Source organism: Epinephelus fuscoguttatus, linkage group LG4 (assembly GCF_011397635.1).
Source record: "Epinephelus fuscoguttatus linkage group LG4, E.fuscoguttatus.final_Chr_v1".
Classification (NCBI taxonomy): Eukaryota; Metazoa; Chordata; class Actinopteri; order Perciformes; family Serranidae; genus Epinephelus; species Epinephelus fuscoguttatus.
In genome coordinates, this window is record NC_064755.1 from 11,907,789 (window position 1) to 11,931,353 (window position 23,565).

Genomic DNA, 23,565 nt, shown 5'->3' on the forward strand with positions numbered 1-23,565 from the left:
CATGGATGAGGATGCGAAAGTGGTCAAAACTAGCAACCCGATCATGGAGTTCCCCTTTGAGCATTGGGTGGAAATCACAGCATATGCTATTATTATTTTTACACAAGTCTGGTTGGTGGTTCAGTCTTTTCTATCCTAAGATACACAATTCTAAGGCACGCTTGCGTAATTATTGACCCCCCCAGAGGAGCTCTGTTATTGATTGCTTTGAGATGTCACAAATTGTACAGACAGACCAGATGGTGAGCAAACAGTGAGCTGCTGAATAAGGCTGCCTAACCGAGAAGTGAAAAAGAACATTTTAACTAAGATTTAGCAGTAGCTGTACATTGTCTTAAGCTTCACTGTCAATGTCTGACCCAACATGGAGGCAATGATGAGAACATTTTTAACTTTTTTCGACCCAAGAGTTCATGAGTTGCCAGGTTGGCCATAATTGACACTGTAATTTATACACACACACACACACACACACACACACACACACACACATGCACTAAGTAAAACCACAAATGTGTCTAATTTAAACCACAGACTACTGAAAATCTTAAACATATATTGTGTTTTTAAAATTTAATTAACATAATTACAAATTTTTAAATTAATGAAATCTCATTGGTTAGTATTTTCATAGTACAGATTCTGTATGTGACATTCAGCAGATTAAGGGCTCATTTATACTCCCTTTGCATACTAAAATGAATTCATTCATTTCAAACACACTTAAGTCATGCTGTCTTAGGGCACATTTACACTGGCACTATTTGGGCCGCTTTAACGAACCCTGGTCCGCTTCCATGGATAGTTCGGTTTGTTTGGAGTGGTGTGAATGGTCATTTGAACTCTGGTGCAGACCAAATGAAGGAAACCTGGTCCGCTTGAAAACTGGGGGTCTTGGTTCACTTGCAAGTGGACCATGGTGTAATTCACTTACAGTGGGAAATGCAAACAGACTACCCAGCGAACCATAGAGAGGAGGTGAACTAAAGAGAAGAAGTGACGTAGACGCAGTGCATTTTGGGTAGAAAAAAATGTTTTGCATTATACATCGTTTTTGTATGCAAGTTGACTTTATAAAGTTGATTTTAAAGATGACAATATGTCAATGTTGTGTGTACAGCTTGTTCTTGTTGCCTCAAAGTGGCAAAAAATAATCAGTTAATTATGTTTTAAAAACTGCAAATGTTTTTTACCTTTTGTTTTTCTACTGTAGATGAATTCTCCATACCCTTCACCCCTACCTCCTCTGTTTACAATCATCAGCAGCGATACTGTGACAAACAATATTTGTAACTTTCCAAAACCAGTGATTTGCTGGTTGTGTACACAGGATTTGGACTTCTCTCAAGTTCTTTATTAATCCTTCACACAACTATCTCTGTCACTTTTTGTGTGTAGCCTACAGTTAGCAGCCCGGTATCGTAGAGATATGTAAAATTGACAGAAACTCTTATTGACGTTTTACATGATGGTGGGGATAGTGTTCTAATTACTTGCTGGCAACATGGAAATGCCAATGCCAAGTCATTAAGGATTTTGGTAGACACAAAAAATTCAGTTCAAAAAATGAACGGGGTGATGAATGAGTCAAATAAAAATGGAATTTGACCAGGTGGCTTCGCTTTATGTCAAGTGTGAAACCAAAAGTCAACAAAATTATGGGACTTTACAATGGAAAGTACTTACCTTACGTCCAGTACGTAGTTTCAGGTATTTCTGTGAGACTGTCAAAATAAGTGCAACACCATTAATGCGCTGGAATGAGAGGCTGGCCCAATGTGTGGGCTGTTCCACCTTTGAATATTCCACATATTATTACATTGAGCTGCTCTCTGTGACGGCATGCTTTTGATCCTGCCTTTGATTGCGGCAGTTTGGCACACACTTTAAACACCTCCCGTTCAAATGTGCTTGGACGACACGTTGTACAAACTAGTGTGTTCAAGCAAAGGTCAGCCTTTGATGTATTGCTGCCACACACTGTTACATGCCTCCACTTCACAAAGCCCAAAAAATAAAGAATAAATAGAGCAGGGATGTTGTTGGTCAACCCCCTCTCTGCCACTATAGCTGCTGTCATGACCACCACAGTGCACATGGATCAGGAGAAAGACAGGCACGCTTAAAACAAGAGAACAACAGATGTCTCATGTGGCAGCAGTAAAATACTATTAAAGTTAATAGTTACTAATATTGTGACGATCGAACTTTTGTGTGTGAGTTAAACGTTGAAGTGACGCCTATACAAGCCTCACTCAAGCTCTGCTTTGTACACTATGTAACCCAGTAACCATTATCCGAGATTGTGTCAGCGCCTTCATAGCTCTTCGTGACTCTGTTCAGGTGATGTCATGGATTTGTGAGCACAGACACTTGTGTTACTAACTTCTCTAAATCCTAATCCCTTTGTTGTGGTCAGGAATCACACTAACTGCGCGTTGCTCCACCTGCCCTCTCAATCACCTGCTCACCTTCTTTCTCTCATCCTCCTCCACTTCCCTCCCCCTCTTTCCCTCTCTCTCTTTTTCTACTACCAGTGTGTTTAGAGGCCTAAGCCTTAATCCCCAGCCTCACAGTGATTTTATTACTGTAATCTGGGCTGGAATTGGCTTAACTCTCCCAGACACTGGCAGACAGAAGGACAAGGACAACAAGAGCAACAGGACAGCTGCAGGGAGGAGCTGAATGGGAAAAGGAGGACATGGGAATAAGTGTAAGAGAGGAGGGGATGAGAGGACAGGCAGGGAGAGGTAGGAGGAGACAAACAAAAAGAGAGTGATCTGAGGGGAGTTAATCTAAAATAAATTTAGTAACAATGTACCATCTGATGTTTCCTTTCTGGCCATGCTGAGAACCAAACACCAGTTAATGACCCTTTGTATATGAATTACTCAAACTGTGAAATCGTGAAGAAAACTTTTTTTTTTCCTCTTTCAAACTCACACAATTCATAGAGTACAATCAAAGTCTCATTAATCCAGTCGTATGCTCAGTACTTCCCAAACAGACAGCTCTTTCTGACATGGAACTGGGCTGAGAGTGAAACTCCATTTATAATCTCTCCAAAGCCAGACTCCATTGACAAAAACAGTGATTTTAACCCCCTGAGCACAGGAGCTACTGGTCTACTGCTGCCTAGCTCAGTTAGTTGGTTTGTGTTATTGTGTGACTTTGTTATTTTAAAGGGTTAGTGTGGATTCACCAAAGTCACACAATAACACAAACAAACTAACTGTTTGAGGCAGCAGTAGACCACCAGCTCATGTGTTCAGCGAGGTAAAATTACTGTTTTTGTAAATGGAGTCTGGCTTTGGAGAGAGCATTGGTACGTTTTACTTTCCGTTGTAAAGAGCTGTCTGTTTGGGAAGTACTGAGCATACGACTGGATAAATGAAAACTTGGAGAGTTTGTAAACAGATGTTTTGATAAAGTTGTTAAATGCAGACCTGTATGAATCCAGTTCATCAAGAAATTTCTCTAATTGTGGATTCTTCATTCACTATAGAGGCAAGTGAGAAAAACAAAGTTCTCATCACTAATTCAATGTAACACGGGGTGATACACAAATGGTTGTTTGGAAAGTGAAGTATTCCTTTAGGTGTGCCACATTGGCACAAAACTCAAAAGGGAAGTCCTGAGTGAAGGGCAGGGATGTCCTTTCACTTCTCCTCCCTCAAACACAACTGACATGCCCTTGAACACAACACTTAAAGGTTTGATCAATTCATTGTGAATCACACAGGGCAGAAAAAAGTACCAGCAGCAGTGACGAACACGAAACCTAAGTGTAATTTACAAGTCAGTAAGTTATTTTTGTGCCATTTGTACGCACAGGCAGCCAGCAGGAAGGAATCTAATGTGCATGCTCAGTTGGCCCAAATGGTGGAAGCCTGAGGGGCCTTGAAAAACTCTGCCAGCATGTACACCCAGTTAGCAACTGACATTGGGAACTAATGGGGGTATCCAGTTTTCTTTATACATCCATGGCTTGCCCCTTCATGCAGACATTTGCAGCTAAAATGCAGTGTAAATGGCTTTTACTTGCGCCCTGTGATGTGTTTCAACTGTAAGTGCCCCCATATTAGAGTTAGAGTTAAATAGCGGGCAGTTCAGCAGCAGTTTTCTGCCTGATATGATGATTAGCCCTTTAACCCTCAGCTGTGAGGGTAGCACTCCTCAGCGGGCACCAGCACAGACTGTGGCTGTACTTGCTGACCATAATAGTGTCAATTCAAAAATCTGAATCAGGTTGTCAGGAGTGCAATCAGTCAGTCATTTTGAAGTCCACAGAAACTGATTTCTTACCCTTGTTTCCGCGTGCTGTAAGTGACTGAAATCTATTTCACATTAAAGTTTCGGTTTCCCTAAACCATCATATTTCTGTTACTTTCATATCAACAAATAAGGAGGTCTTAGTGATGTTTCTGCCTCAGAGAGTAACCGCTGCATACAGACCATCATTAACATCCTTGAATATCCCTCTTACTCTTCCAAGCTAATTATGAAATGACAACTCCAGCCCATGCAATATGTACTGATAAGTAAAACTATCTTACAATATGATACAAAGATTTTTATGTACGAGGATTAATCTGTCAAACTGTATGGAATCTGGGAAATTGGGATTAACAGCTAGAAAAGTCTTTTTGTACTTGCAGGCAGAAGCAAATATAACACACTGTGCTCTGAGCTCTGTCCAGGAACAAGGCCCTGGTTTCTTGCAGTTTTAAGTGGAACTACTGATTCCTACTGAAAAAATGTTACTATAAATGCAATGAGCTCTGTGGATTATGCAGTGTGACGAGGGCAGTTTTCTCAAAAGGGATGTTGCTGTAGAAATTTTGAAAAGTAGCTTTTCAATGTTTTAAGCATAAAAACCATGGCACATCAAACCAAAACTATCCACATAGCCACATACCCCCTGTCTACACCAAACAGCTGCATTCTGTCGAACAGAACAGATGCTTTGGTTCTGATCAATACAGTCTGCCCTGATGACGCTGGTAGCTACAACCTGAAGCATCTTTTATCTTACATGGAAAGCAGTGACAGCGAGTCAACGTCTGCCCTGATGGGTCTCCATTTCCTATGATGACCAAGAGGCACATTGCTATACTTCTTGGTTCTATTAAAACAATTTTCTTGTTTAAAGGGCTGGCTAATGTTATTGTTAATGCAGCAGACTTCTGATGGATGTATTTGAATGGTTGAGAGGATTTAGATTTGCCTTTAACACTTAAAGGGGAACTTTTTCAACCAGGACCCTATTTTCTCATGTTTTTGTGTCTAAAAATTGTCTTGAAATTGCTCCAGTACTAAGAGAGAGTGCTGCAGCCAGCAGTGGTGAAACAAGCTACAATGTACCCACACGGGGCCAGACCTCCAGGAATGCCACCCAGCCTTGCAGCCAGCTCTTCACAGTGGCCACTCACGGTATTACAGCCTAAAAAATTCCTTGCAGCCCAAAAAGCATTTTCCCCATAGACCACTATTGTGAAAGAGACATCTGTAAAACTGCAAACAAGTTCAGTTATTACTTTTTCTTTCATTCTTTTTTTTTAAGATATCTTTTGGGGCATTCCTAGCCTTTAGCTGACAGGACAGACAAGCGTGAAGGGGGGAGAGAGAGAAGGAGTGACACACAGCAAAGGGCCACAGGCTGGAGTCGAACCCGGGGCCGCTGCAACAACAGCCTTGTACATGGGGCACCTGTTCCACCACTAAGCCACCAACGACCCAGTTATTACTCTTTCTATTATGAATTTTTCATATTTGTAAAACTGTCCTTGAGTCAAAAAAATCTGTGACGTTTACATAAGATAAAGTCTATTAGCTGCACAGGAACTCATGGCCAGGGCAGTGGGAGGACCCTACGAAGACATGAAAAGTTTTTTTTTACTTTTTGCTTGTTCTGGTCTCTTTTGTGTCTTGTAATGAGAGGTCGTGTTCTGAAATCTCACAATGGTTGTCTTATTGCAGGAATAAAACGTTGGAAATGCAAGTGAGAGTTGGAGAGAGGAGTGTCGGTAATAGTTTGTTGTGTTGGAATACAGAACGTAGCTTTGCATGATCTAAAAGATTTTCAGTGTCATGACGTGATTTTAGCTGATTTCGGCAATGTGAAAATGTGAGAGAGATTTCAAAACAGGACTCCTGCTTGAGTGAGACTTGGACATAAAACGAAGCTGAACAAGTGTAAAGGTATGGAAAAACATTTCATATCTCCGTAGGGTCCTTTCTGTAATTTGTAAGACACTCATGATATTAACCTGAGCCTGTCAGTGGCAAAAACAAGCGTTTTTAGTGGACATAAATTGAAGGGTGAGTGGTTACACTGCAGCCTGTTTTGCCTCTCACTCAAAACTGGATCCACTTCAAAAATTGTTGTTGGCATGATTCACTTAGACTTAGAAAAATACCAGAGTTCCCCTTTAAGGTATGTCAGACAGAATGCAAGGTGAGGGTGCAAGGTGATGCAATTGCATATGAAGTCAATGGATGATTCTGTTCTTATATGTCTTGATAGTTGGTCGTTTCCCAGATTGGAGTGAACGTGATGCTGTCTTATATGTACAGTACTGGGGTGTGCAGTACAAGGCAATGTCACTGGTTTTTCTACCGAATTTCTGTGGTCTTGAGGGAAGAACTATGTGATTCTCTCTGGGAAAGTCAAAGAGCTACTGACACAATAGCCACTCGACAGTGTAATAAAATGACTACACATATCATTTACCAGCAAAATAAATTTTAGTGTTGAGATTGACATTACTCTAACATCTGTGTGCTAAATATGAAGTTAGAACCAGGAGTTCATCAGCTTAGCTTAGCGTAAAGACTTGAAATAGGTGGAAACAGCCACTCTGGCACAGCAGGTCTAATACTTTGTGCCAAGCTAAGCTAACCAGCTGCTGGCTGTAGATTTATATTTACAGCACAGACAAGAGAGTGGTATCAATCATTCAATCTAACCCTAAATGAAAAAGCAAATAAGCATATTTCATATGTAGACTCTCACATTGAGCCAAGCATCTGAGAACCAGCTGAGACAGTGATGCAAGAAGAAAGACAAAGGGTGAGTAGATGATGAAAAGCTACAGGTGATGGAGGAAGAGAGAAGCTTGCATCTCTGCTGAGCGTGTGTCTCTTTAAGAGCTGGAGTGTGCTATTGAGCAGGAGGAGGGGGGTTGTTTGGCTGCATTGGAACAGTCCTCTTTAATGAGCAGATTTTCTGAGAGAGAGAGAGACATACACACACACACACACACACACACACACACACAGATCAGGAGAGAGAGAGGGGATACAGAGAGCCAGCCGAGGAGGAGAAGAGATTGTAAGACCAAGACAGCAGGCAGGAAAGGCAGGCTGTGCGTCAGCCGGTGCTCCATAGGGAAACATGGAGACAAGCAGGAGATGCTGAAGAGGACAGAGCACACCATAACAGGATCATATAGATGGATGTTATTTCATCAAGCAGGCAACCTGAAGGCAACCCACGCACAGGATAAACCACTTATGGACGCAGTGGATTAAAGACCTACAGACTGACAGAGAGAGAGAGGGAGAGGGGGAATAGAGGAGGAGAAATTAATCAATTCAGTTGTTTATTTTCATTGTCTATGTGTGCGCACTTGCTGTCAGAAAGATTGTGTGTGTGCCTGCGTATAGTGTGTGCGTGCAAAAGACAGGAGACTGCATTGCTGCTCCCCAGCACCACAGGACAGACAAAAAAAGAAGGCAGCCAAGCAGATTACCTTATGTGTTTTCCCCATTTTTCTGTCTCTCCCTCTCTCTATGCATGTGTGTGTTCCTTTGCTGTGCGACCAGGCACAGTATGTGTGTGTGTGTGTGTCAAGGCTGAGAATAAGAAGAGGATGGTGAAGCCTGAAGTGAGCTACAGATTCTGACTTTAAATGGGCTTTTTTTTTGTCTGAACATCGGGACCAGCCTTGAAGAAAAAAACTATTCCTCTCTTTTTCTTTCGCTCTTCATCACTCAACATGTCACAGCTCCAGTTAGGCTACTGGTGCTGATCAGAGAGCCTGAGGGTGGCTTCTATGCTGGAGGCTCGGGGGTTTGAAGGGCTGCCACCAGGGAGACTTCTCTGCTCTACACCCCAGAGAGGTGGAGGCATCATCAGGTAGGAGGCAGCTGAACGCGGGGGTCTGAGCGGAAAGCAGGAGAGGAGTAGGAGGAAGAGTTGTCGTGTGTGTCGTAGACTGTGTAGGCAGGCCGATGGCCAACTGGTGGAGCTGCCTGATGGTTTAAACTCCTGCTGAGGGGAGATAATGGCAGCTCCGGGCCCACTCTCCTCCTCTCTCACCTGCATCTGCCACAGAGAAGCTGGCAAGTGCTAGCCAATGCTACAGTGACCCCACCAAGAGGATGGTGTGAACAGCGTCACCTTTTCCCACCACGCCGGGAGACCCCTGACACCCCTGTGAGGGGCCAAGTTTTGTTGCTCACCTTGTTTCGCCGCCTTCTTCTCCAAACCAGCTGAAAACAAGGAGTGGCGTTGCTTTACTTGTGTGGGAGTTCTCTCCCTCTCCCTCCCGCTCTCTCCTCCTCCTCACCCCTGACCTCACCAACCTCCAAACTCAGCTCCATGAATTGGTTCTAGCACCAACCTGTCCTTCTTTCTTCTCCCTTCGTTTTCTTTTTCTTTTCTTTTTCTTTTTGTCGAGGCTTCAGGGGAATTGCCAAGACCTGTTTCATGCATGTCCACTGGCGGCAGGTTCAACTTTGACGATGGGGGGTCATACTGCGGAGGGTGGGAGGAGGGCAAGGCACACGGCCATGGGATCTGCACGGGACCCAAGGGCCAGGGCGAGTACTGTGGTTCCTGGGCCCATGGCTTCGAGCTGCTGGGCGTCTATACGTGGCCCAGCGGGAACACCTACCAGGGCACCTGGGCTCAGGGCAAGAGACATGGTGTGGGCCTGGAGAATAAAGGCCGCTGGGTGTACAAGGGCGAATGGACGCACGGCTTTAAGGGACGCTACGGTGTGCGGGAGAGTACAGGGACGAGTGGGAAGTATGAGGGGACTTGGAACAACGGGCTGCAGGACGGATACGGAACAGAGACGTACTCAGATGGAGGTAAGAAGGGGACGAGAGACACAGATGCATTGTGGGTGTTTTGGGGGTGGGTTTGAGTGTGTGTTTGTGTGATGTGTGAACCAAACAGTGCCTGTCAAGGAGTGATATTTGAGATTGACTGACATCTGCCGTTTGTGAAAATGACTTGTTACCGGAGAATGATTGACAGGCCGATGACAGTTACAGAGGTGACAGATTTACAATAGGAGGAGTTTGTCCAGAGGTCTTCTCGGGTCACCCTCTCTCCTGCCGTGCCTTGACGACACACCCAGACACACACACACACACACACACACACACACACACACACACGCGCGCGCAGACGTGCGGAGGCAGGGGGTTGCATCAGGACAGGCTCTGAAAATGATTCTCAATCTCTACTCTAATTTTATACCTCTCACTCTTTCTTTCTCTGTCTTTTCCCCCTCATCTTCTCTCCTCCCAACCCTCACCCCTCACCCCTTCAGTTGCACGAGGACACTGTGTGTTTTAAGGCCTTCAATTCAGGCCATGCAGTCTTAAGGGATGAAGAAAAGGTTGGAGGGACAGAGGAGGACAGCAGCTTCCAAGTACCAACTCCCAAGAAGGGTTTTAGAAAACAGATAACAGTGTTGTAATGATCTAATAGAGAGGGCAGAGACAGCAAATCCACGTCTTCACCCTCGATTTCCCCACCATACCAGCCTAATTACTCATGAAGGCTGTAAAATATCTTATCACGTACAGCACAGAACAAAAGATTCACACTTCAGTGGCAATGTAGGAGGCTAATTTTCAAATATTCTTTCACTCCAAATGAGATGCAATTAGTCGTGGTTTTAGTTATTCTTTGTCGAGACAAAACAAGATGAAGAGTCTATACCAGTGGTGGCTGGAAAAATTGAATTGCAGTGCTACTGTGACACTTGAAATATCCCTGAATCTGACAGTTTTGCCAAAACAAGCAATGTAAATAAGCATGTAACATATCTGTGACCCTGTTAATTGTTTTCATATGACTGCAATAAAAAAGCTAAAACAGAAATGTACAATTATTTACATTTAGATCTTAAATTTGTAGAATATCTTTGGGATCATCTTATTTTCCCTGAAATTGAAAGCAATGCCATCAATGTTCTTTGAGTCTCTTAGATCGGGTCAATCACTGTTAATGAGGCACCACACACCATATGGATTCCTGCTTAAAAATAGACACACACACACACACACACACACACACACACACACACACACACAGGAGCATACACATTGTGCGTGCAAAAATGCACACACATGAAATCTGACAGTGTGAGCTGAGCAACAGAGCTGACAGTAGCATACATGCAGTTAATGCTTTGTTACATAACTCTACAACTACCAGGCCGTTTTACAACGCCGGCCTGGACCACACACACACAAACACACACACGCACACATACACACACACAGAGTCCTGAGCAGCCTGATAAAATCCGCAGACCAGACTGGTTCGAGGGGTTGCATCAGGACAATGGAGAAGAAGGCAGCTTAACAGATAACCAGACAGATGGGATGGACGGACGGACGGATGGAGGGAGGGATAGATGGATCGACAGATGTACAGATTGATGGATGAACGGTTCAGTTAAATGATGAACAGATAATGGAAAGATGGTTGGTGAAGTGGATGGATGATTTTCATGATTACTGTGAGAGATATACTCTAATCAGAGGAAGAGTGAGATCATTAGAGAAAGAAAGGGAAAGAAAAAAATGGACAGCAAAGATAAGAGAACCTCCCAGAGAGGGATGTGTTGGAGAGACACTGTAGCTCTGTGAAGTATTTGAACCCACATACTGTAAATGCAGCAGAGATTGGCCTAGTTATAAGTGTTTATCTTGCTCCAACAGTACACAGTGTCCTTATTATAACAGCATGTGTTTGTCCTTTATATAAATCTATTAGGTAAAATAAAATGTTTTTGACAAAGAGGGTGATTGAACAGAGAGATGATATTGCCAGGATAATTGTTACCTTGCCATGGCTGACTTATTTAATTAACGTCTCTTTTTATGGATTTTAACATGGCACATACCTCCATCTGGGGTTATCTTTTCATTGTATCATTATACTGAACAAAACATTTAGTGCGACACTTGTGCCATCAAAGCTTTGCTTCCATTTTTCACAGGTTTAAGTTAAAGATCTATGACTTTTTAATGCACTCAGCATATATTTTTGTCGAATTTGGGTCACAAATTTGTCAAAATGCACTTCTCCTTTTCCAAGATATTCAACCACCTGACAGGTGTGGCTGATTGAACAGCGTTGTTACTACTGAGTTGTGCCTTGGGATGGTCACAATAAAAGGCCGCTCTAAAATGTGCAGTTGGATCACACAACACAATAACATAGACATCACAAGTTTTGAGGGAGTGTACCATTGGCATGCTGACTGCAGGAATGTCCATCAGAGCTGTTGCTCGTGAATGAAATATTCATTTCGTGACCAAAAGCAATCTCCTGTGCCGTTTCTGTGAATTTGGCAGTACAGCCAATCGGTTGGGTTTAAATTTTTGTTCAGTGCTTTATTCTGTGCAGAAGTCCTCCTCTAGATCTGCAGAGACCGGCTTGTGGTTTTGGTATGGAAGGAGACACTACACGAACAAGATGGACAAAGATTATTCATGTCAAGGGCCTACAAAAACTCTACTGCTGTAATAAAGTAAAAACATTTACATTTCAGATTCCACAGATTGGACCTTTTGTCCTGTAGCTTGGTGCTAGCTTGATTCAAAGGATGCAATCTGACAGGGGCACTGCCCTGACTTTTTGTCACCTCATTACGTTATTACAGCTAATGTGCTAGAAAAGCATTGCCTTACTTATGCCCATTCAGCAGCAGCTAAATGTTCAAATTTCCTCACTGGCCAGTTGCTAACATTGTCCATGCCCTCAGGTGTTCTGCAGCTAGCACATTTTCAGTGCAGAAACGATTAAAATGTCAAGATTGAAAGTAAATGTACTATTAAACTAAAATAAATAGCTAAAAGAGGGTTAAAAAGCTCACTTTACATATAATGTGTTTCAGTGTCAATTTAAAGCAGAACAGTATATAGTGGTAACATGGATTAGGCAATGTAACTAGCCATGTTTAATACATTTTTATAGTTAAATGGAACTCATCACACATCATTGAACAGGAATGACAGTGTTCAAGAAAGAATTAGTTTAATTTGTTCTTAATGAACAGGACAATTAAGACCTAGCGTTGTCATGAAACTCAGTCTTTTGTGATTTAATTGGTCTTCTTTTAAGGTTCAGTATGTAGAATTTAATGGGATATGTTGGGCAGACATGGAATATAATATTCATAACTATGTTTTCATTAGTTTATAATCATCTGAAACCAAGAACTGTGTTTGTGTCACTGTAGAATGAGAGGTTCATATCCACATATGGAGTGGTTTCTATCCCATGGAGTCTGCCCAGGGTTGTATTAAGAGACCTTGATGCAGTGCCGAGCGAGGGACCCCATTTATTCCTATAAAAGTAGCTCAGTGGTACATGTAGCCAAATTTTTTTGTGTGTTTTTGTGCGGTATAAAATTACTCAAATGATCAGAATTGTCTCCGCATCATTGGACCCATAGAGCAAGTGCACCAGAGACGTCTGCCAGCTACTTCCGGTTTAGTGCTCCGTTAACTTGAATGGAGATAAAATGATTTAATCATGTGGCTCTTCTAGACTACTAGACCAGATGGATGAAATCCTGATAATGAAATGAGTCATGGGGGGTTTACAGACATCTCTTTCCCAATGTGAGTCTATGGGAAAAAGTAATTTTGGGGCCCAGTGGCATCATGTGACAGACTTGGGAGTTGTTGTTACAGTAGTCTACAATGGACAAACCAAACTCTGGCTCTGGGGATTGTAATTGTAGAGAACTTCCACTGATACTCACTGCTAACTGACGATAACTACTGGGGAAACAAGTGCGCTATCCTCTTCCTGTTTTGACTGCACAATAGTTGACGCAATTCCTTTGTGCTTTAAATCGAGCCCTTAGTTGGGAGGTCATAACCGCTGGCAGACAAGGCACATACGGATCCAATCTATTCGTCAATGGTGCCGTTATTTTACATTGTACAATCAACATTTACTTTATAATGATAAGTTAAAGTAAAAAAAAAACTTGTCTATTGCTATCTAAATATGTTCAAATACCTTTGCCACCCTGAAATAAACTGTGCGATGGAAGGTCAGAGGTCTTTAAGTGGTCTTCTGATGGCCAAATGCAGGTTACTCTTAGATTAAAGCTGACAGTCCATCTTTGCAACCTCAGGGCTCTGCTATGTCCAAAGCAATAAGAGTCAGGAGCCAAGACGTTCAAAGATGCTCTGCTGCCTACATACTTTTGGAACACACTGTGCACTTTAGAGCCAGCTACATTTCCCACAGTCAGGTCTAAGCTCACTGCCAGTCCCACTCTCCCCTCCAACTACACCTGACGCCACATTTCTAGGAAACACTCCTCCTCTATCTTATCTCTGCTGTTTGGCTTTTCGTTCCTCTCCTACGTTTGCCAACTCTCCTCTCTTTCCACCTCTCTCTATCCTCCCTCGCTCCACTGCATTTCCACGGAGCCGCTCTGTACAGTAGGGTTTCCATAGCAACGCTCACCGACATGCAGCAGGTCAGCGTGTCACGAGGGACTGAGTGTTGCTTGCTGCTATTGGCCGCCCAGCCGGCTCTACCGGGCTTTGATTGGCTGGCTTGGCCTTCCGGGCTAATGGTGTTTACTGAGATGAAGAGCTAAGCTGACTGATTACCAACCACACATACACACACACACACACACACACACACACACACACACACACACACACACACACACAAAGAAAGAGAGGGAGAGAGTGAAGTAGAAAAATGAAAAGACAGCTTCAGTAATCATTTTAGTGAGAAACGAAGTGAGTCACAAAGGAAGAGGCAGAGATTACAACTGTCACTGTGTACAACAGTGGTAACAGCTAGAGATTACAGCAGCAGTGGTTGTTGTGTCTGACTAGCTGATACACCACACACAGTGTCACAGGAACTCTCTAAACTACCCCCTGCTCCATGAAGACTTCACCACACACCGACAAGAAAATAGAAAGTGTGACAGTGTTTATATCAACGCAGATGCGTCATTAAACGATGCTTGTGACAGCTCAGCAGCATCCTGGAGCCTCCCCCCGTCCCCCAGCTGCTGGCAAATACGCTGCTGCAACATTATAATTGTCCCACATTAACATATCTTGCTAGCTTGCTATAGGCCACCATCAGTGCTGTGATTATTCCAGCTCTGCCCATGTTATGGAAACATAATAAATTCACTTCTCATGTTGAACATTGCCCAGTAACTACATAAATTATTACCTACACTGAGATATGACAGGTGGGCCAAATAAGGTTAAAACCTGCTTCACTGTTGTCATGCAGTGGTTAGATGTGATGTTTGGAAGCGTGATGACAGGTGCATATAAAAGACTGTATTTGAGAGAATTATATTTGCAGCCTATTTGAGCATGTGGGAGGAAGCTCTTCAGCTAACAGCGCCACTCTGTTTTCTATCATCCTGTAACTATCAAGTGTTTCTCTGGACCACTCAGCCATGCGTGCGGATGGATTATGTTCAGATTAGAAGTATTGAGGACCATTTTTAAGTTGGTATCCTCTTATCCTCTTACCTTTGGGGCTCTTGGGCTGGTGACCAACCTGCTCCTGTTTCATCGCTGCATCTTCTACAGGTTTATTATCAGCCATAGCATTATTTTTAGACATGTTTTTTTTTTTTAGCATGATGATACGTTTAATTTATGGCTGTCATGGTGACCCTCTATGTCTCCATAAAGTACGACTGACTTGGTATTACGACTATCACAATATCAGATTTTCACTACATGATTATTGGGCCAAAAAAGTTCACGATAATGCTATTATCACGATATCTATAGAAAGAAAGAAAGAAAGAAAAATGATTTAAGAGGCATTGGATTATGTACACATATTATCATATGTGTATTATTAACATGACATTAACATGATCAACGCTCTATTTTTTTTTTTTTTTAAAGATATGTTTTGGGCATTTTTAAGCCTTTAATTGATAGGACAGAAGAGCGTGAAGGGGGGAGAGAGAAGGGGAGTGACATGCAGCAAAGGGCCACAGGCTGGAGTCGAACCCGTGCCGCTGTGGCAACAGCCTTGTACATGGGGCGCCTGCTCTACCACTAACCACCAACGCCCCCAACATTCTATTTTAAATATTAAGGTTATTGTCAATACTGCTATTTCCTGAGACCCCTACTGGTATTGGTTTAAAGTACCTAATCCTTGTTTGCAAGGGTAGTTTTAGCTTATAGCTTATACAGCAGCATCTGTACCGCTCACTTATCAATGAAACTGCATTTGACACATAAAAAACTAATGGATGTTGTCACTGTGACGTCACCTATTGGTTTGTTGACTCACATTTCGAAGCCTTAAGTTCGGCCTTTTGGCCGTTGCCATTTTGGATTTTTGGAGCCAGAGATGACCAGTGAGTGGAGTTGTAAAGGAGTTAGCGATGGATTTGACTTAAGCCCCGTTTCTGCCAAAAAAGTAACCCCTGTGGACATGTACCTAGACCCTGGATCAGTTTAGAATTTCCACTGCAGACAGTACTCTTTAATGTAGGCAGGGTTGTTGTCACTCATAGCTCGACAAGTGAAAATTAGAATATATGCAGTTCACATAATCTGGTCGAAATTTATATATGTATTTTTAAACACTTGAGGATCTACTCATTACTAAAATTGTATGTCATCCAAGGGAGACAATAAAAACTAATGGAACAGTCAAAGTTGTCACAGTGAAATTTAAGGTGTGTTGATTGATTCATGTCATTAACTTTCGCATTGAGTAACATTACAAGTAAACGTTCCACCTCAAATGTTCCTGGCAGTTGACTCAGTGAATTAAACTGTATTTTTCTCACTCCTCAGCTGCTGCGAGAGGCAGCAAAACATCCTTTCATTTTATAGTTATAGTTTGCTAATATATGTTTAACTTGCCACAGCAGTGGTTACATAAGCTTCAAAACCAGCTACAACTCAGCCCCGAGCAAGAGTAACTGTCCTCTATTGACCAATCAACAGACTGCAGTGTTTCTAGCTCCACCTTTTTGTACCTGATCTGTGTGCTAGGTACCCCAACAGAGGGGTGATGAAAAATGGGGACAGTAAGGAACAGTTCCATTGGTACCATCAACAACTTTTCACAGTGGAAACAGAAAAAATGTGTAACAAACTGAACTGAACTGGACTGAACTGGGCTGCTTGGTGGAAACAGGGCTTAAGAGCCTGAGGTAACACCTCACATTTAAACAGCCTGCCCTTAATTATGCAGAACTTTAAGATTTAACAAAATGTAAACAGGTGAGTTATATAAAAACACAGTTGTTATGAAGGGGGAAATTTGCTATAGAGACCAGAACCATTTTTAACAAGCTGTTAACACCTTTATTTCTGTTGTAAAGTTGGACATTTTAACATAGGAGTCTATGGGGATTGACTGACATTTGGAGCAAGCCTCAAGTGGCCATTCAAGGAACTACAGTTTTTAGCACTCGAGTGTTTTAGCTTCATTTTTCAGCTCTTTAGGTTGCTGCTTGGTATGATACTGTTAAGTTTTCCACCTCTTTCTATCCGTTAGCTGCCATTGCAATTGCACCAGCAATTTTTCTTTATGGTTATTGAGTCCAGTTTATATTAAGAGTGAGCTACAGTATGGGATAGTAAAGCCAAGTCATCTGCAAAGTAGGTTGTCCAGTTATGTCCCAGTTCTTGTGCTCTGAGAAAGTCTTTGATTGTTGTCAATTGCCAACAAGAGCAGAAAAGGGGACAGTCGGCAGCCTTGACCTCCGTCCTCACTTCAGAATCCTTTGTGAGTTTATTAAGAGGTCATTGCCTCATATGTGTTTTTGATCATTTTTAAAAAAAAACTTGACTGATAAACCAAAACGTCTTAAAATGCTCCTTAGTTACATGGACATAGAGCAGAAAGCTTTATCCTGCAGCATTTCTCAATCACGATACACAGAGGTGTGGTTTGGTCAGTACAGGATCTGTCTCTGTGAAACCCAGTGAGCTGCTCCTCCAGCTGAATGCTGACTAATTCCTTTATTCTGTTCAAGATGATCCTGTTAAGCACTTTGCTTGGTATGGGTAGGAGTGTGATCCCTCCATAGTTTGCACTCTTGCTGAGGTCGCCCTGTATTGCAGTCTTGATCCGAAAGAGAGGGTAGAGCATCTTCACCATACTGCTTAAGTAGAAGTGTTGGCAGGCCCTGCTGCCTTTCCAGATTTCCACAGGACGCCTTTAAATCCATTCTCAATACTTAGTACACTTGTTCTAAATAGATACGGTATGTCCTTTCTTTAATGATGTCTCGAATAAGGTTGGTTAAGTAGAGTGCGTGGATGTGGATGAACCATCCAGAATTAATGTTGGAATTGTACATTTCTACAAACCACGGATACGTTACATTTGTACATTACATATCAGATCAGTGGCGATTGCTCTAAGACTGCAAGGGAAGCTCAGCTTCCCCTAAAATGTCAAAAAATAAGTGGTCAAATATGTAAGCTTGTGTTTTCATGTCATTGACTAAATATGCGCTAGAACGCGTTCAACTTTTGTTCAGAATCAGCTACTGATCACAGGTCACTGACGCGATTTTCTTCTCATTCATTCCCATAGCATCACAGTGCATTAAACAGCGGAGGCTCAGCGTCCAAAGACTTCAGTGGGGAAGCATAGAGTGGGTTGTTCCACTGCAGCAAAACTAGACGGTCATTGGATAAATGCTCGGTTGGCCTGGACGCTGGGCTTCTGCATGATGATTGGATGATCTGTCTGAGGTTGAATCCCTTTTTGAAATGAGCGAATCAACGATCTTGAAATATAAACCACCAAAGCATTTTTCAAGTTTCATTCCGTTGTTCCGAGTTGATCTGGAGACTTTTCCAATCCTCTTGGTGACTTTTTCTTTGTTAAAAACAACTAGCGACAAATCTAGCATCTTGTTCTGGCGTTATTGGAGACTGTACTCGCGTTTGGAGACTCTGACTTCTGTCGCTCTGCAGTTACTGTCCCCAACGAGCAGCGGGTGCTGTGAGCCCCTCCACCATCCCAAAGCACACATAGGCGGTCACACTAGCCTCGCGCAGCAGGGTAGAATTTATGTATAAATGAACAGACACATTTTATCATGTAGGCCGAAAATGAGCTTCCCCTCCTTGAAAGGCCAGCAGCCGCCACTGTATCAGATACATTGAAACTTTGCTTTTCTTTATATTTCAACAATGCTGTGATAATGTGTGTTTAGGTTTAAGCACAAAACTACTTATGGTTATGTTACAGTTCAGGTCAAATGAGGACCCAAATGCAGAACAGCAGGCAGTTGGAGGTTTAATGTAGCTGGTAAAACACCCCCAGAACAGGGAGGCAAAACTCAAAGTACTAAAGAAAGAAGAACCAAAAATAAACTGAAAACAAATCAGAATGGCACGGAGAACACAAGGATGAACACAACAGGGAAGCAATCCAACGGAGAACATGACAGATCACCAACCGACCAGGGAAAGACACCATAAATACCGACAAACTGACAAAGGACACAGGTATATATAGACACAGAGAACTGATCACATGAAGAAGACAGCTGGAGTTAGCAGACACAGGCAAAAGGAGAGAAACTCAGGGATTGGCTGACAATGAAGACAACGAGGGTGTTGTAGGTAACACTAGGTTGGGGCAAACAAGACTAATAGAAGACACGTATGCAGGGAACACTTTGGAACAGAGAAGAGCCAATGAAACTGATACAAGACAGGAGTGGTAAGACAAGACATGACACAAGAGGAAAGTGACCGTCAGAATAAAACAGAAAACAACCTATAAGCAAAACCAAAGATCATGACAGGGGATGGTTAGATAAAGATCATGTTTTGCTTTAAACTACTTGTTTTTAATGGCACAATCCTGCAGCAATGTCTTGGTAAAAATTGCTTTTCAAGGCACTATCCCCAGAGGAAACAGCAACCGGCCACTAAAAACATCTACATTTGGTGGCTAAAAAGCTGCTAGAAATGCAGCAATGACTTGCTAAAAGTCTACTACCTACTACTACTACCTTTCTGGTGTTTTGATGGTCTCGAGCAGGAGTCTGCAGTGGTCTGCAGCTTGGCAGGTGTCCCGCTTATGTTACACGGCATCCACCACCCCCTCCACCTCCTGATGAAGTGAGCTTAGGTACTTCATCACTTTACAAACACTGATTTGATATGTAAAAAATGTACAAATGTAACGTATCTGTGGTTTGCAGAAATGTACAATGCCAACAGTTTCTTCTGGTGAATGGTCTGGATGAACACAGAGGTGGATGCAGGAATCAACCTGTTACTTTTCAAATACAGGACTGTTTCTCTGACACCCACATTTGAAATATTTGGTTGACTGGAAAAGCAAACATCTCATAGATTCAGCCACCCATTTGCTATTGAGAGGACTGTCAGTGTTTGTGCCAACTACTTGAGGTCTGAGGTTACAATCGGACAAAAAGTGTGGACATTTACAGATAGTCAGGGCAATGGCAAACCACCATGTTATCATGGGTCTTTTTCATGATATTTTTTAGCAGATAAATAATCCTCAAATGGGAATCTGAAAGACTCAGACAGCAAAAGGGCCTAAGCAAAATCTCTTAAACGGATAATGGTCCCACACAGTGATTTACACAGGCAAAGGGTTTAGCTTTGAACTGACTTCCCTTGCTTTCAGTGTTCAGTGATTCGACCATAGTTTGCTTGTCTGTCTGCATGGCTGTCCAGCATATCTGCTATGTGTCTGTCTAGCTGTTTATCCTGCCTGTCTGTATGGCCCGTTGCTTGTCAGATGTCTTGTCTACCTGTCTTTAGTTACCATCTGTCTTCCCTGTTGCTCCTCTCCCCAGCTGATGTGTCTGGGTTACCTGAGCTTGTGTGCTATTCTCTTCCTTCTCTTTTCCTGTATTTTGTATTTCTTACACTACAGTATGCGTCACTTCATCGCAAGTGATACAAAATATAAATCCACTGGCATTCAAGGACACACACACTTGCAGATTTACGTCTTCTTCCTAAAAGCATTGCACATTATACCTACACATCAGTTTAGAAAAAAGTGACACATCACCCGTAAATGGTGGAGTCACAGAAAATCCAACCTCCTCAGCATTTGTACATCGCTTTCTTGATTTCCAACAGATGCGCTCCAATTATACAGTGAAGTAAAGTATTCAGGAGTGCCCCTTGCACTCAGCATGGGTGTTTTGTTTTTTTCTTCCAGGGCCATTGCTAATACTTACCTCCTCTACTACCACAACAACCCCACTGCAGGCTTTAGCTTATGTAATGGGAGTGGTTTGATGTTTGTAGTGAGGATTAGTGGTGCTGTCTGAAACATGAAAACTCTAAATATCTATCTTGGAAGTCTGCCCTGCACCAACGCTGATACAATACGAACTGGACATACTAATGAGGGAGTTTGCCTGGAAGCTCTTAGGATGGCATGGTGCTGCAATTTCTCTGAAATGCTCAAATATCAGAGACTGTATGAAAATTGATAACGGTGGAGGAAGTTCAAGTGCTCATTTTTCGTGGGAGAGCAGGGGAGGGTCTTTTGAAAATTTTCTCATCCCATTTTTATATTTTATTTCATTTTGCGCATGCAAATATGTATTAGTTATTCTTTTAGTTATTGATAGTCTGACTCACTGGATGTAGACTGGCTGTAAGCCTGACATTGGCCGACTGTTTAGGCTGGTATTGTCCATTCCTTCCTTCTCTGTCTTACCTTTTTTAAAAATCCCCTTAGTTCCGGGAAACAACAACAAAAACCTCAGTGCTAAAAACCTACACGCTGAAATTGGCAAGTATTGATGAAAATTTGGACTGTGTCATAACGCATGCCTGCTTTGTTCTTTTGGTGGATTGTCATAAAGATCTTCAATAAATAAAAGAACTTTGGAAAAGCCTAGATTTCGTCTTACAGGACTCTCATGCCCGATGTTGATCCATTTTCTGACACGGCCAGTCGGAGTTGATTTGCCACATCTTCTAATCCGTTCCACTTCACACAAGCTTTTGTGATACCATCATACTAATGTTCTGCTAGAGCCGCATACAGCTAGAGAAATCGTCTGTGGTTTTAATGAGTCCAGAGAGTTCCTCCAGAGCTACAGTATAGTCATGCTTCACCTTTAGGGCACCAATTATCAAATTATGTTTATCTTTTTTATCAGTAAACACTGAATCACACAGTCAACAAACACCTGTTACTATTTTTTTTGTGGAATTTTCTTTTGTGGGGCCGTTTTAATGACAGTGCTCACCTCCACACCTACCAATGCTGCATCATAACAAGTTCACCTGTGACATTAATTTGCAAGGGCACTGTCGCTGCATTCAGGGTCTTAGTGCTGCCCAAGATGATTGTGGTTGGTTTAAAGAAATCAAACAAGCCCTATAGCAGAATGATAATGTGTACTTCCAGATCTTTGTGTTGTGCTGACAAAGCATCTGGCTACACAAGACTAAGTTATTGATGGTAAATTGTTGTAGTACTATCAAATTTTTTCGGGATAATGGGGGAAGGGCATCGTTGTTTCCCTTCTAAGTCGAGGGGACGGTGTGAATAAAAACCTTTTCAAAAATAGTGAAACATAAGGTTCAGCCCTCCTTCCCACTCCCTTAATTTTTATACAGCCCCTTCTTATTATTTGTAATCTGATTGTTATTATTACGATAATTGTAATTATACATTTCTGAGCTGTGTTAGTGGAGCATTGAATGAGAACTAAAGAGCTGCCACTGAAACCCTGACTGGCACAAATGATCTGAGCCACAGAGGAAACTCTGTGAAAAACTTGACCTTGTGTTGTCTAGTCTTACTCTCCCTCCTCATTTCTCTCACATATACAAACACAGACACTCCTTCTGAAATTCAAGTGCTGACATGGTGAAACAACACATTAATAATTCATAAAATAACCAATCTCAACTCTTTCACAGGCCGTCTTACTCTTTCTTACCGCTGTGCTTCACAAATCAATATTTTGAGGTGTAAAGTAGTCACAGAGGCAAATACTAAGCAATGACATGAACTACTTCAAATCCTGGAACTAGTGAAATGAGAGAAAAAAAAAACATAGATAGAGCAGTTTAAAGAAACAAGCATAATTTACAGATTTTGACAAGTGTCTTCTACGGCTGTATCCTTAGAATGAGATACGGACCCTGAGAGACAGATGGTTTTTAACCTAGAAACAGAGAACAGACGCGCGCATTTGTTAAAGAGACAATTATGAATTCAGCCTGGGGGTTGGCGCGTGATCAAATCGCTGTGCCTCTGTGATGTTTCCGCAGCTTTGATCTCTCTGTGTTAACTCTTTCCGTGCGGCCGCCTCGTGCCCGCGGTAGCCTCGGCCTGGGTTATAGGCCCATATGATTTGAGAGTGCTTCCTGTTTGGCCTCCAGGCAGAACCACTGAAATCGTTTTGGCATGCGAGTTGTGAAGCAGATTCTCCTCACAACTGTAGGCTGGGGGTTGAGGCCTTTGCACATCCAGGAGTCAATTTTTTTTCAGCACAACTGTGACAGGTTCATATTGAAAATGATTAGAAGGGGAGAACTTAATTTGCTGTTGCATGCCTCTTTTGTCACAAAGCAGGTAAAATGTTTCTGTTTAAAAGTGCAAAAATTATTTTTTTCTGACTGTTTAAAATTTGTTCCTTGTGTTTTCCAGTGTTTCCATATAATGCACTAATTTCACATGAAATCTGTAACTGGGTCTGATTTCAAGGGACTATCACCACCAACAGCTGGCCTCTCAGACTGTATTTCTCAGGACCATGGAGAGCGACATTGGAGAAGCAGCCTAGTGCCCCACTCAATATTTGATTTACTCAGGCATTACTGATGGAGGGTGCTATATGCTTTCAAGGAATCGTGAAAAGGCAAAAACCCACACACTGCTTCACATATACATTTTTTCCCTCACTCACCAAGTTACCAGTTTCTTAGTCACGTCTAGCTATAACTAATGCTGTCTGATGGAAGTTTATGAGATTATGTTTATGTTGAAACTGTTCAACAGCTGTGCTGATTCAACTTTATGATTGTGTTATACACAGAGGTTTTTCTACTATTTACAATAGTCTAAATGGTTTAGACAAAATGTTAGAAACAGTGTTTGCTAACAGTTAGGTGGCAATAAAACTGCAGCGTGTAGTTTCATTCAGAGAATGAAAGCCTCAGACCCAGAGGTTCTGACTCTCATCCCAACAACTTCACGCCCCACTGCATGCTGAAGGTCACGGTCTGATGAAGCCATCACAACCACATTAGCTGCAAAGGGCAGAGAGGCAATTCTGAGGTCCCCAA

At 42.3% G+C, this 23,565-nt stretch overlaps 1 protein-coding gene across 1 annotated transcript in view; it reads left to right on the top strand.

Moving 5' to 3' along the window:
• Window positions 1-7,266: 7,266 nt before the first annotated feature.
• The window catches only part of jph3b (junctophilin 3b), a 65,826-nt gene continuing 49,527 nt past the window's right edge, over window positions 7,267-23,565 (top strand). Inside the window, exon 1 of the mRNA XM_049574822.1 lies at window positions 7,267-9,099. Coding sequence (XP_049430779.1) covers window positions 8,718-9,099 — 382 coding nt within the window. The 5' untranslated portion in view covers window positions 7,267-8,717. The remainder of the gene's footprint in view (window positions 9,100-23,565) is intronic.